Source organism: Zingiber officinale, chromosome 2B (assembly GCF_018446385.1).
Source record: "Zingiber officinale cultivar Zhangliang chromosome 2B, Zo_v1.1, whole genome shotgun sequence".
In the NCBI taxonomy this organism is placed as follows: Eukaryota; Viridiplantae; Streptophyta; class Magnoliopsida; order Zingiberales; family Zingiberaceae; genus Zingiber; species Zingiber officinale.
In genome coordinates, this window is record NC_055989.1 from 133,288,794 (window position 1) to 133,301,151 (window position 12,358).

General features: G+C 37.7%; 2 protein-coding genes across 3 annotated transcripts; both read right to left on the bottom strand.

Annotated features, from left to right (window-relative positions):
* Positions 1 to 1,365: 1,365 nt before the first annotated feature.
* LOC122047328 lies at positions 1,366 to 7,310 on the bottom strand. Of its 2 annotated transcripts, none has more exons than XM_042608518.1 (10): positions 7,109 to 7,310; positions 5,867 to 5,926; positions 5,651 to 5,690; positions 5,128 to 5,306; positions 3,811 to 3,849; positions 3,414 to 3,500; positions 3,229 to 3,289; positions 2,677 to 2,801; positions 2,353 to 2,444; positions 1,366 to 1,702 (listed from the first exon to the last, which is right to left on the bottom strand). In XM_042608518.1, exons 1-10 carry the CDS (start codon positions 7,154 to 7,156, stop codon positions 1,588 to 1,590), a joined length of 846 nt encoding a protein of 281 aa, XP_042464452.1. In that variant the 5' UTR covers positions 7,157 to 7,310; the 3' UTR covers positions 1,366 to 1,587. The 2 variants fall into 2 exon arrangements, with proteins under 2 accessions (XP_042464452.1, XP_042464453.1); XM_042608519.1 differs by lacking the exon at positions 7,109 to 7,310 and adding an exon at positions 6,853 to 6,902.
* Positions 7,311 to 8,058: 748 nt separating this feature from the next.
* On the bottom strand, positions 8,059 to 11,610 carry LOC122047330 (sulfate transporter 3.1-like). Its single transcript, XM_042608520.1, has 11 exons — positions 11,210 to 11,610; positions 10,935 to 11,142; positions 10,692 to 10,863; positions 10,441 to 10,506; positions 9,922 to 10,035; positions 9,711 to 9,827; positions 9,509 to 9,635; positions 9,122 to 9,408; positions 8,826 to 9,016; positions 8,637 to 8,722; positions 8,059 to 8,550 (listed from the first exon to the last, which is right to left on the bottom strand). Exons 1-11 carry the CDS (start codon positions 11,568 to 11,570, stop codon positions 8,237 to 8,239), a joined length of 2,043 nt encoding a protein of 680 aa, XP_042464454.1. The 5' UTR covers positions 11,571 to 11,610; the 3' UTR covers positions 8,059 to 8,236.
* Between the last annotated feature and the right edge of the window lie 748 nt (positions 11,611 to 12,358).

Genomic DNA, 12,358 nt, shown 5'->3' on the forward strand with positions numbered 1-12,358 from the left:
TTTTCTTTACCCTCGGCTTATGGGCTCAATCCATAAATGTACCTGGCCCAAGGGCCCTGTCTTTGACCGCTATCAGGGCTAGCCCTTGCCAGATTTATGCTCCTATCCCTTGCCCGCCCCGTCAGCTGAGACTGTGACTCTGGCCATGTAATCTTGACTTCTGACCAGGCACGGAGGCTAGACTTTTGACCTCCATGTAAGCTCGACTTCTGACCTTCCCGTGGTCTCGACTTCTAACCACCTCATCTTACTGACCCCACAAACAGGCACCGTATCAACTAGCTAGCCGGTCGCGACTGGCCAAGGACGCGGTCTTTGGTCGGCCGTGCCTGGAGAAGGGGAGAGAGGGGGAGGAAGAAAGGTATCGAGCTGGAGCTGCTATGGTCGACTTCTGGAGGGGATGGAGCTGGAACTGCTATTGATCGTCGACGAAGGGAGGGGACAGAGTTTTCTTGCCGCTAGCTGTCGTTGATTTCATGATTTCATGAGGGAATGGAGCTAGCGCTGCCCGCGACAGTCGACGAAGAGAGTCGAAGGGTTCGTTTTAGAAAAGATTTAGGGCACAGAATAACAACCGTGGGTATTTGAGAGAGACATGCATGTGTTTTGTATGTGCCGAATTATTCATATCTTTGTCATTTTCTAAATGAGATATCAAGATAGACGTAATTTCATGATAGAGGATCTGAACCGTAATAAAATTAGGTTGGTAGTAATTTTTGATAATATGGTAGTATGGTATTACCTTTTAAAATAAATAAATAAAATAGAGGCCCATATATGCTGAAGTTTTAAACAAATTTCTTTGAATTCAATCGACATAATCTGTTTTAATTAATATTATTTACTAAAGATTATTAGTATTGAATTTGCAATATCAAATTTCTTAACAAAATTATTTGATTTTCTTGTTTTAAAATGTCAATACATATACTTCTTTTTTTTAAAAAAAAAAATCCAATTAAGAATGTGATTTTAATGAAAGCTTGAGTTATAAAATTTTGAAGTGTAAAATCACAACAAAAGAAAATAAGTTCAATTAAATTAAACTAAATTAATTGACCGAACAAAAAAATAAGTTCGGCTAAACTAAATTAATTTTGTTTTTTTTTAAATTTCAGTTTTTAAAATTAAATCAATTATTTCTTCGAATTAAATTAAGCATATTTATCAATTTAACTTATTTAATTGTTATTAAAAAATCGATTAATTTAAAAAAAATATTGATTTATTCCATTTAGTCAATTTTAAACCAATTGATCAGCCCTAATTTATTTCATAGAATTGATTAGCATGTAAAATCGACATTAAATGATTGCAGACTGAAACTACGAATTAAATGAGGGAAATTCATAGATCACAAAGTAAAAATGATTACCATTTTTTATTGTTTCCACTGCACCAATATATAAAACATGGACAAATCAATTAGACGAGTAACGAAGCATCTATTTCTCGCATTAAAAAAGGGAGAAAAAAAAATCCTGAGCACAACTGAATCAACATCTCAAAACATCTACAGAAACAAAATGAGAAACAAAAAAATCCTATCGACGTCAGAAATTTGCAGAAATCAGATATCAAAAATTAAACATCTGTCAAGATTAATGATGATACAATCATGACATAGGCAAGGAAGAAGATGAGTGCGATCTGCATGAAGAACTTTGGGTTATCCCTCAAGCTTGGAGATGCGACTGCTCTGTGAAATCACAAAAACAAGATAAATCATAAGTAATGAATTTATTGGTTGCTTTAAGTCCCAAACTAATAAAAACAAAATGAGGTGAGTCCCAAATTCAGTGACCCGATTCTATTTATCTTCTCAGTGTCAGTTGAGAGGACTTGTGCTTAATAAGATGAAAGAGACAAAAGTAAGGCATATGCTCCACTCTAAATTGCTTGGATCCACCTAAACACAACTCAATTCTTCCTAGTTGCTTTTGAACTTGGACAATTCCCAACTCAAGCAGGCACGATTAAGACCAGATCCACTTCAGGCAGAACCACACTGCAACCCATACTATCTGACAAAAGACAGTCCCTTAGTTCTATTTGGGTCAAACCAAATCTCATAGGCCGTGAGCCAAACTCAAACAACAATTGTACTCATCTGGCTAAGCGCCTATATTGTGGTCTGAGATTAATTAATAAATATGGCAGACTAAATTTAATCTGTTGTGAAATGATCATACGGGTTGCTTCAAGTCCCAGACCAGTGAAAATAAAATGAGATGTCCCAAACACGGACCCTTTTTAAGTTAAATTTGTTTTCTCGCTAAATTTTATTTGAATCAGATGAAATGATTAGAGAGATCATAAATGCTGATAAAAAGTATGTAGAAAGGAAACCTTGCAATCCGTTGAGAAAGCCGAGGGAAAGGCATACTCTGAATAAAAACAACTCCAGGACCTGTTAGAGTGGTCATCAACTGGTTATCACCCTGCAAACACAATGCTGACTTAGAAGCTACAAATATTAACATCACAAAATCCTCACCGAAAGTATCTCCAAAATGGTGATAATCACTAACAAACATCATGCAATCTCTTCCATATGTATCTTTTTTCTATTCAATGAACAAATTTGATGTGTACTTACACATTGCAATTAATTAGCAATATTGAAAAGCATTGGCCACACCGCCTCATGTATAGAAGCAGGAAAGCACATACCCCAAACACAACCCTCCGCATTGCGATGGAGGGCTTCAGCTGAAAAGTGATAGTGGTTGACATAGCAATGATGCTGCTAACATCGACTATGAATGCTTCTCCGGGAGCAAGAATTTTCTGCACAACTAGCAAAGCGAAACCACATAATTGATAAGTATCTAAATGGAAGAAAGACTTGAAACATATTTCAATTATATATGGAAACACAAGATGTTTGCAAGCAGAAACACCAGTAAAAAGAATCACGTACTGCTATATGGAACCACAAAGATAATGGTGGAGCTTTATGATGGATAATGCTACATTTCTCAGCTGCTATGTTTGAGAATCGTAGCATGAAACACAAATTTATAATAATAACTACATATTCTGCATACTACATGCATAGTAGTCAAATGTGCATCGAGCTGCATTATATACTATGGAACACATTTTTTTTTTTAGAGAATATGTAAAAGAGAATATTGGAGTATTGGCTTACACACCATGAGAAACATTTTTGTGCCCTTTTTCTAACTAATATAAATGAGAAGTGATTCAAAGGACAATTACCAGATCCACATCCCACAAGAAACACAAGGCCCTGTCCTACTAGCTTCTGTTTGAGGATCACCTATAACAGACAAAAACAAGATAGACAATCACCAAGAGATAAAGTTAACAATACAATCATACAGAAATACAAAGGCATTATGAGTCATGTGTTTAGAGATAGCGCCAAAAAGAGCAAACCTCACCTCTGCACCAACCTCAATATTGTGAGGCCTTTGATCAACATTACTGGAAAGTCTAACATCATTGACAGAGCAAAGGAAGGCATCTGGCTATAAAATTGACAGAATATTTAATATGTCACATCTTAGATCATAACCAAACAGATGCAGACTAAACCTTTTGAAATGTTTCCTGTGTTAAGTAATATTGAAATGAGCTCAGAGTTCAGTTAGCGAACAAGTCAAATTCGATCAATATAATATCTTTGGTTGACTAAGGTAATTCTGAAACTAGCATCTGAATATTAAAGGAAACAAGTAGATCATATATAACTAAATTAGCTTATAGTTGGCATGGAAGTGTTCAACATTATCAGTGATTTTGAGAACTCAGAGAACCAAGATCTGGTACTGGCTATACCTGACAAAGTAGTTCACCATCAAAATTTGACAAGTCAATCTGTGAAGAGAATTTGAAGTTAGAAAATCAAAGTGGTAGAAGCAAGACTCATTCAGGACACCGAAAGATAGACATCCTAATTAGAAATGCAAGAAAAAAATGAACTATGCCTATATTTGAAACAAGGAAAAGAATAGGAGTGAAAGACATGTCCTGTCCAATGCATATTGTCATATGGTTTATCTATTACATGGATCGGTAATCCTGTGAACCCCCAGTTGACTATGAGAGATGACTGACAGATATTAGGATACATTTACCTGAGATTACTTTGGTATAAGTTTTTTAAGCATATAAACTGGAACAAGCTAACATAGTTTGGTTTTGACAAGTTAAAACCTTTACCTAACATTTGGTTGATCCAGGTTGTCGTGCTGCAGTGCTCATTACAATGTTAAGTAAAGAGGAAGAAAGCCATTGGACTCGTTACATACCAAGATTTGAATTAGTGTGTTCATTATTCCTTTCAAATAAAAGAACCAAATCAAAATTTTGATTCAGTTTGGTATCTAGACTAAATGGACCAGATTCAGCTTGGTTTGATTATATTAATTACTGTTTGTCTATAATTTTTTTATTTTAATAATAAAGAAAAAAATTATACGGTTTCAATTCAAATTTGGTTCAGCCTGAAACAAACCAACAATATATGTTTGGTTTCCATTCAATTTAAATGCTTATTCACTTTGGCTCAGCTTCTAATAAATCAATATAAAACAATCTGGTTTGATTTAATTGGTTCAGTTTAGTTCCATGTGAACTATGGACACCCCTAGTTCTGGTCTTGTATAACTGGCCGCAGAGGAAGTGAACTAGAAAGTACAGAGCAGGTTCTCATTATCAAACGCTTTTATAATTAACCCTATAAAAGAGACTTTCAGTCCGCCCACCCCAGGACCAACACGAAGGAGGTAAGTCAGTAACTGAGCGGCAAGTGAAAGGGAAAGGAGAGGGGTGAAATATGGGTTGCAAGGATTTACACCCCGCTAGTCCCGAGGTTCGACCCCTAGACCTCATGTAGCAAACCAACGACCACTTACCAACTCAGCTAAGCCCGTGGGGGCATGAAAGCATGGTATCATGATTGATGATTGTACTGGGAAAGGCTTACGTGACCAACTAAAAGTCTAGCAAGGATGTAAGGTCTGCTTTAGCATACCAAACAATAGATATCAAAATCAGGAAGAAAAACATGTTCAAGTAAAGAAGCCAACATCTTCAAAAATTTGTAGTGTGAAGGAGCTAATTTACTAATTTCATCTTCAAAAATTTACTAACCGGAAGTATTCTTGCAGGAGATGGTGCTGCTATTCCTACAAATCCATCTTCTTGACTAGGATTTGAAAGAACTATGCTCGTCACATTTTTGCCAAAGAACCAATGCCATAATCCAGCTTCATTTTCAGGAATGTAATTGTTCTCCATTTGAATTGACCCAGACATGTAGCAAATTGTACCTAAACAACACCACAAAATGTCAAAAAAAGGAAGAGAAAGAAAGAAGAACTTGAAAAAAAACAGTGATTGTTTACTTAATGAGAATGTTAGTGAAAGCAAAATGATAAGACAAGAGAAAAAAATGAATATGTTAATAGTGGCATGCTAAAAAAATGTATGAACCATTCAAAAGAATTTCTTTAAGTAGGCAAAAAATGATTACAAGTACATGATTTGTGCCTTCAAATTATCTGAATTACTTTGAAAATAGAAAAAAGAGATAAACCATGAGAAAATTTAACTAGACAAGCAACTCCAATAGTTTCCCAAAAGAACAAAAAACTTAAAGAACACGGGCACTTACCAGGCTTTGCAATAAGCTTTTCTTGGAATCTCAACATTATCTGCAGATTGAATTATAATAAAAGGAATCAAGATTTATAAAAGCTACAGATAAACCATGAACCAATTACAGTAAACGAAATCAGGGTTTATAAAAGGTAGAAACATGCCTTACAGTCATACACCACAAGGAAAACTATCGAGAAAACCATAAACTAAAACATCAAGAATAGACTACCTGAACAATCTGAGACTCTCCACCCAATATCTGAAAAGCTGTGACTACTGATTCTTGACTCTGTAATAAGAAGTAAATTTAAAATAAATTTTGTTATATTAACAACTAGCATCATTTGCATTCTATAGCATATTTGCTATGAGTCATGCAAGAAAACCTAAAGTCACCAAAGTATGTTGCAAAATAAGATAGATTATCACAGATTAACAAAGAATACCTAACGAAAGAAGCATTAAAAGCAAAGATTGTGTGTACAGCTGTCAGAGTGTCTTTCTCTGAAAACTTAAGCGAACTTTGATTTTAGTGGGCATCCAAAGTTCAAACTACATCAATTCTGTCATGAAAACTAATAGATTTGTCAATCCCATTGAGCATATAATCGCTCAAGATGAGATTGGATATATAAAACAAATCAAACTACAAGTAAACCAGAACTAGTTGCAAGGATAGATTGCACAGGTTTTTTCTAAGCACAAAATTTTCATATTGTAAGGCTTCAACTTTGTTTGATTGAATAGTTTTTTTCTCCACAATCACAGGCCAAGAAATTGACTATTGCAAGGAACAAAACAATCAGCAGTAGAGATAGCTTCATACTGATGCTCAAGTTGTTTTAGAGCAAATTCAACTGTACAGGAAGGATCCCAGCCATGCTACATCTACTTATAGACAGTATGTAGCCAATGTTCTTATCGAAGGCCAAGAACAAAAGTCAAAATTTAAGATCCATCTATAAGAATTACCTGGGAGTTTCGTTATTACATGATGGCTTTTTGGTCAGAATTAATACATGATGATTTTGTAGGCATAAAAATACAATGTAACCACATTCATTTAACAACTAAAAAAGATATCTGGCAAAAAAAAAAGAGCCCAAAACTTATGCTTAAAATTGAATTGACTCTTTACCATTGAATAATTTAGTGGCATGCCATTTTAGAATGTATATATCCAACTAAAACAAACATGAGTTAACAGTAAAATACCAAGAGCAACAGGCCACATAAGATGACTACGAATCCTACGTAGATAAACAGATAGCTAATGAATCCAAGGCGTTGACTTTGCACAGCAAACTAGCTTACTGTCCCAGCAAACACAAAACGACGGAAACACGGTTGAGATCCCTAAAATTCCAGGAAGCACTTTGGGATCGGCAGCAAGTCCCATAACAGAATCTCGAACGAAATTCAACACGTAATAGAACCCGCTAGGGCGGGAGATGGAGGACGAGAGGCGCACCTGGTAGACATAGGGCTGGAAAGGGGTGGCGAAGAAGGGAGCCGCCATGACGGTCGCAGATCGCGACGGAGCTGGTGGTAGGACCTACTAGAAATCACAGGGAATCACGTCCTCTGTGTCGATTCCAACATCAGAGGCCTCGCCGGCCGGAGAAAGTCCACCCGATCCGCCCTCCACGAAGCAGGCCGAAGGCCGAAACCGAAATTTTTATCCATTTTTGAAAGAGTAAATAATTATAACATTCTTTATTCACAGGAACCGATCAACGGTTACGATTTGATGCGATCATAATTTTTGGTAACTTGGAGGGCAAAGTATCTGTACGGTTTATGCAGTCTACGAGTCAAGGGTCCACGTGAACTATGCACTTAGAATCGCCCACGTGTACTTTTTTTTTTTTTTGGGTATGCATAGCGTATCTCTATTCAATAAATAACGAACGTTATACTCCACGTAACGGGATTGACGATAAATAACAACGGTGTTAAATTTTAACCCTCGAGTAGTAGGGAAAAGCATCCTTTCAACTTTTCAAAGTTAATTTTATTTTTATTTTTTGCAAAATAACTTCCAACTTTGAATAATTCTATTCCCACTGGACTCTAAAAACAATATTTTAATTTATTTGCCACTTTATTTATATTTGGTTAATCTATAGTTTGCCAATCGACACCATGTGTCTTAAAGAGAGTAGAGAAATGAGAGAAAGACATTTTAAAATATACTCGGATAAGAGGTCCTCACCAATGTGTGTCGGCTTAGATTGAACTCTCTTTTAATTAGATTCTAATAGTATAATATTGATGTATGAAATTAAGTGAATGAGCAAAAAAATTTACCAGTGAAAATTCTTGGAAATAGGTCTAAATAATACAAGTGACACACTCATGGAAGAAGAGCTAGACTGTGAGAAGAGGAAGAGGGAAAGGAGAATCATGCAAATGAAGAAATGAGGTAACCTCCAACAGCCCATAATATATATGTCAATTGTTGATCGGAGAACTCAAAACTACAAGTTTGATCAGTGTTTATCCCTCATAGTTAATCATGAGAGATCATGATCATAAAATCTATATTCATAATCTATTATTATATTATATCAACAATAATATTGATATCAATTGGTCCTCATACAATATTGTCATGATCATCATGCATAATTACTTGGTGGTCAGTTGTAGCAGTAACGTCTGCAATGGAATTAGCACCATTGGAAGCTGCAGGTTTGCATGCATGCAGCATAAAATTGCATGCAGCAACAGCCTCAGCCACGGTGAGGAAGATCCACTGCTGCCCGATCGCTTCGAGCACCTTCGACTTGTCCAGCTTCTTCATCACCTCGCTCCCGGGGTTTGCAAGCACCATCTGAAGGCATCTTCTTTCCAAACTCTTCTTCAGCTCTTCCAGCAGGCCGATTCCGCTCGTGTCGATACTTCCAACAGCTGCCAATTGGAAAATGTTGTATCTTTTTAAATTTGTTTTTTTTTTGTTTTAGTTTTGGAAAATGAAAAATTATATAGAAACTCACCTCCCAAGTCTAATATCACATATTCTAAGTTTGTCTCTCCATTGGATTGTAACTTCTCTTCCTCTTCATCAATCCACCTTGATATCCTAATGATATACATGTTTATTAATTCATTGGCTAGCTAGCTAGAAAGATTCTAGGAAGAAAAAGAAAGCAAGAAAGAAAGAATTCTATTTATTAGCTAGTCACCTCTCCCTCAAGTAGCTTGCATTAGCAAAGTATATCGGGGCATCGACCCGAAGGATGAGCACGCCGGCGACGCTCTGTGCCGTCGAATACTGATCCATTCGTCGGTAGGTCATGGAGTTTGGAAGATTTCCAAGGGCAGTCGTCCTTGGCCTTGCAACAAATAATAGAACCCTAAGAAGGGATATCACGACCTGCACATATATACATACATATAAAATTCATATTGGTTTAATGATGATTAATTTACAATTAATCCATGCATTCGTTAAGTAAAAATCATGCAGGACTGTACTTACTGCAAGGACTAGTCCAATCTCGACGCTCCCAAGGACAACCCCTAAGTAAGCCCCCATGCAAACACAAAAGTCGATCTTGTCCACTTGCCACAAGTGAACGGCGGCCTCGTAGTTGATAAGGCCGACCATGGCGGCGATGATAATGGCGGAGAGGACGACCAAAGGAGTGTAGTGGAACAAAGGCGTTAGGAACAACAAAGTGATCATCACCGCGATAGCCATCACTACGTTCGACATTGCGGTTTTACAACCGGCATTGTAGTTCACTGCTGACCTCGAGAACGGCCCTGATCGATGAAGATCAGTTTATATAATTAAAAAACATCATCAATATAATTAGTTAGATGAATATAATATTGCATGCGTGATTATATATAATATATTTACCGGTCGTTAGATAGCACGATGTCAAAGATCCAACAATGTTCATCGTACCAAATGCAATCATCTCATTGTTTCCGTCAATATGATAGTTCTTGAACATGGCAAAACTCCTTCCGACGGCTATCCCTTCCTGTGGAGTTAGGGTACAGAGTAAATATATATTAAATGAAACGTTAAATGATTAATTATATATATATATATATACCGCAAGAGCAATGATGCCGGTAATGAAACCAGTCTTTAGAGCTACCATCATGTATGGCCCTGTGAACACTAAGTTGCTTACTGACAGTGGATTTATTCCCTTCGTCAGATGCCCGATCTACAATATTATAATTAATGAACAAAAAATTGATAATTAAAAATCAATAATGAATAATGAATAAATATATAAATAAATAAAACTTAATTATTACCACTTGGACACCATGGTTTTCTGCATGAGTGAGATACACAAGAAGGCTTCCGAGTATAACTGAAGTCAATGGTGCTGCCGCCGATATCCAAAAGAATTTTTGGCCTTTCTTGCTCTGTTTGGTAATAGAAACTTTTTGTTAAAAAAAATTATATTTCTTAAAGGGAATAAATTATGTTTTCACACTATGATTAGCAAATACAAAGCTGTAAAGCATGTGTGAATGAGTATATATAGAAGATTTTGGCACACTCAAAACGCTTTACTTAGATATAGGAAACTTTAGCATAGAATAATACTTTATGTATAGTATATAAAGAAATTATATATTCCTTTAGTGCCTAACTAACTATTATGCTTGTGTCGTTGGTAAATTAGTTGCCATAGATAATAGATTCGAAATACTATAGTGCAATTATTAACTAATTATTTCTCCAACAAAAAGGAGATAAATAAGCTAGGGAATAATAATTATTCTCCAAATGAATTATTATTTAACTAAAAGAAGAAGATTTCTTACGAGATAACGTGTGAGGAGGAGGAAGAAGAGGAAGCAGCAGCCAAGAACCACACTTTCCCACCTCCACTGCAATTAATTGAAATTGAAAACACACAACAATAATTACAAAAAGAGCCACAACCACCTCCAATAATTACACTATTTTATATTTCTTTTAAAAAAAAAAAAAAAAAAAAAAAGAGAGAGAATCTGTAACAGTGTATCCATATATAATTATAATTAATGGAATTTTAGTTGATTTAGAAATGAACCTGGTGGGTTTGTGAGAAGACAGATTCCATGACAGAGACGAGGTCAGTTGCTGTGGTGAAGTGTGGGAGGCCGAGCATGCCCTTGAGCTGTTGAAGGCACACCACTGTTGCAGCTCCCGCCATGAACCCTACAATGGTTGCATGGGAGAGGAAGTCGACTATGAACCCTAACCTGAAAATATATGACTTTGTCAAAATTTAATAAATGCAGGAGTCACTGATTATATATATAGACGTACGTACCTCAAGAGGCCGAGGGAAGCTTGCAAGACGCCAGCGAAGAAGGTGGCGGTGAAGGCCAAGTGCATATACAGCGTCGGGTACTGCGCCGGCGAGACCTCCTTCCCGAGCATCGACGCGGTGAGCAGAGAGGCCACCGCCACCGTCCCCACCGCCAGGTCCTTCGAGCTCCCCATCATCGCGTACACCAGCGGCGGCACGAAGCTCGAATCTATTCCATGGATTACCCCCCTTAATTAATCATCCCAGCTTAGTCTTAATTAACTAATCGCACTCACATAAGCCCATCACCGCCGGCAGGTTGGCGAGCTTGGCGTAGCTGATCCCCTGCGGGATGGCGAGGCTGGCGATGGTAATTCCGGCGACGAGGTCGGACCGGAAGAGGGACAAGTCGTAACTGGGGGCCCAATTTAGGACCGGGAAGAGGTAGGCTAAAACGGCCAGCAGGCGCCTCCGCGGTCCGCGAGCCTGCCGCAACTGCCGCAGGGGGTCGTCGGGGAAGAAAGTTTCTTTCAAGTTGGCCCCCAGTGCCTCTGCAAAAGGACGATGTGGGGGAACAGGCACCCGGCGCGGGAATTCCGGCGAGGGAATGGCGGTGGCTGAAGGGAAGACGGCGCCGGGATGCTCTGTTATTCCCATGGCGAGGGGAGAGCAGAGGAAGCACGTGATGCAGGGGATGACGAGCGGTGAGGAAGTGGGTGGGTTTATATAAGGGAAGGCCGAGTGGGAGGTGGGCCCCGAACCGCAGGAAAATGGGTTGTAGGGTTGCACGTGACAAAATATTTTGAATTATATTGAATGCATCAATAATTTTTCTTAAATACATTAAAAATAAATTTCGCAGCACAAATAGGATTAGTGGAGAAGATATGGTGGCGGCCCACACTGGTGGGCCGAATCTTAGACGTGTGGACAGCAACATGCCACACCCAACGCGACTTGTACGTAGAGATCTTGCATTTGGGTGGAGGTGGCGCCGCGTGGCAGCTGAGTGGAAAATATATGGCGTGCTTTAATTTGATAAGCTTTATGCCCAACTCGTTGACCATTTGAAGACACGCAGTACAACAATTTTGACCAAACGAACAGCAAGGCAGCGACGTGTTTTCAAATCAAACCCAATATAACCCAACCCAATTCGACTCAAACTCAACCACATCATAAACCCGAGTCAAATATATAACGATTCATTGAGTTAGTCGAGTTAGTCAAGTAGAGTTAAATCCAATGATCTAAAAGTCTCATCCCATCTCACACATTTCTTATATTAAATGCTGTCATTTTGACTCATTACACTTAATTAGATTTCATCTTACAAAAAGCTACTGTATGTTTTTCAAACATAATAGAAAAATTGAGCAAATTAAGGTTTTAATAAGCACATCTTTTGACTTAATTAAACTTAAATGATTGTCACGTAGGAAACT

Excerpts from the sequence above, each read along its gene's own strand:
- LOC122047328 (XM_042608518.1), bottom strand. The coding sequence starts at position 7,156 with ATGGCGGCTCCCTTCTTCGCCACCCCTTTCCAGCCCTATGTCTACCAG. Across the intron at positions 5,927-7,108 it reads TCCAGCCCTATGTCTACCAG|AGTCAAGAATCAGTAGTCAC; the intron begins GTGCGCCTCTCG and ends TTCTTATTACAG. Across the intron at positions 5,691-5,866 it reads GAGAGTCTCAGATTGTTCAG|ATAATGTTGAGATTCCAAGA; the intron begins GTAGTCTATTCT and ends TTCAATCTGCAG.
- LOC122047330 (XM_042608520.1), bottom strand. The coding sequence starts at position 11,570 with ATGGGAATAACAGAGCATCCCGGCGCCGTCTTCCCTTCAGCCACCGCC. Across the intron at positions 9,017-9,121 it reads AGATTGGACTAGTCCTTGCA|GTCGTGATATCCCTTCTTAG; the intron begins GTAAGTACAGTC and ends ATATATGTGCAG. Across the intron at positions 8,723-8,825 it reads GCAAGCTACTTGAGGGAGAG|GATATCAAGGTGGATTGATG; the intron begins GTGACTAGCTAA and ends GTATATCATTAG.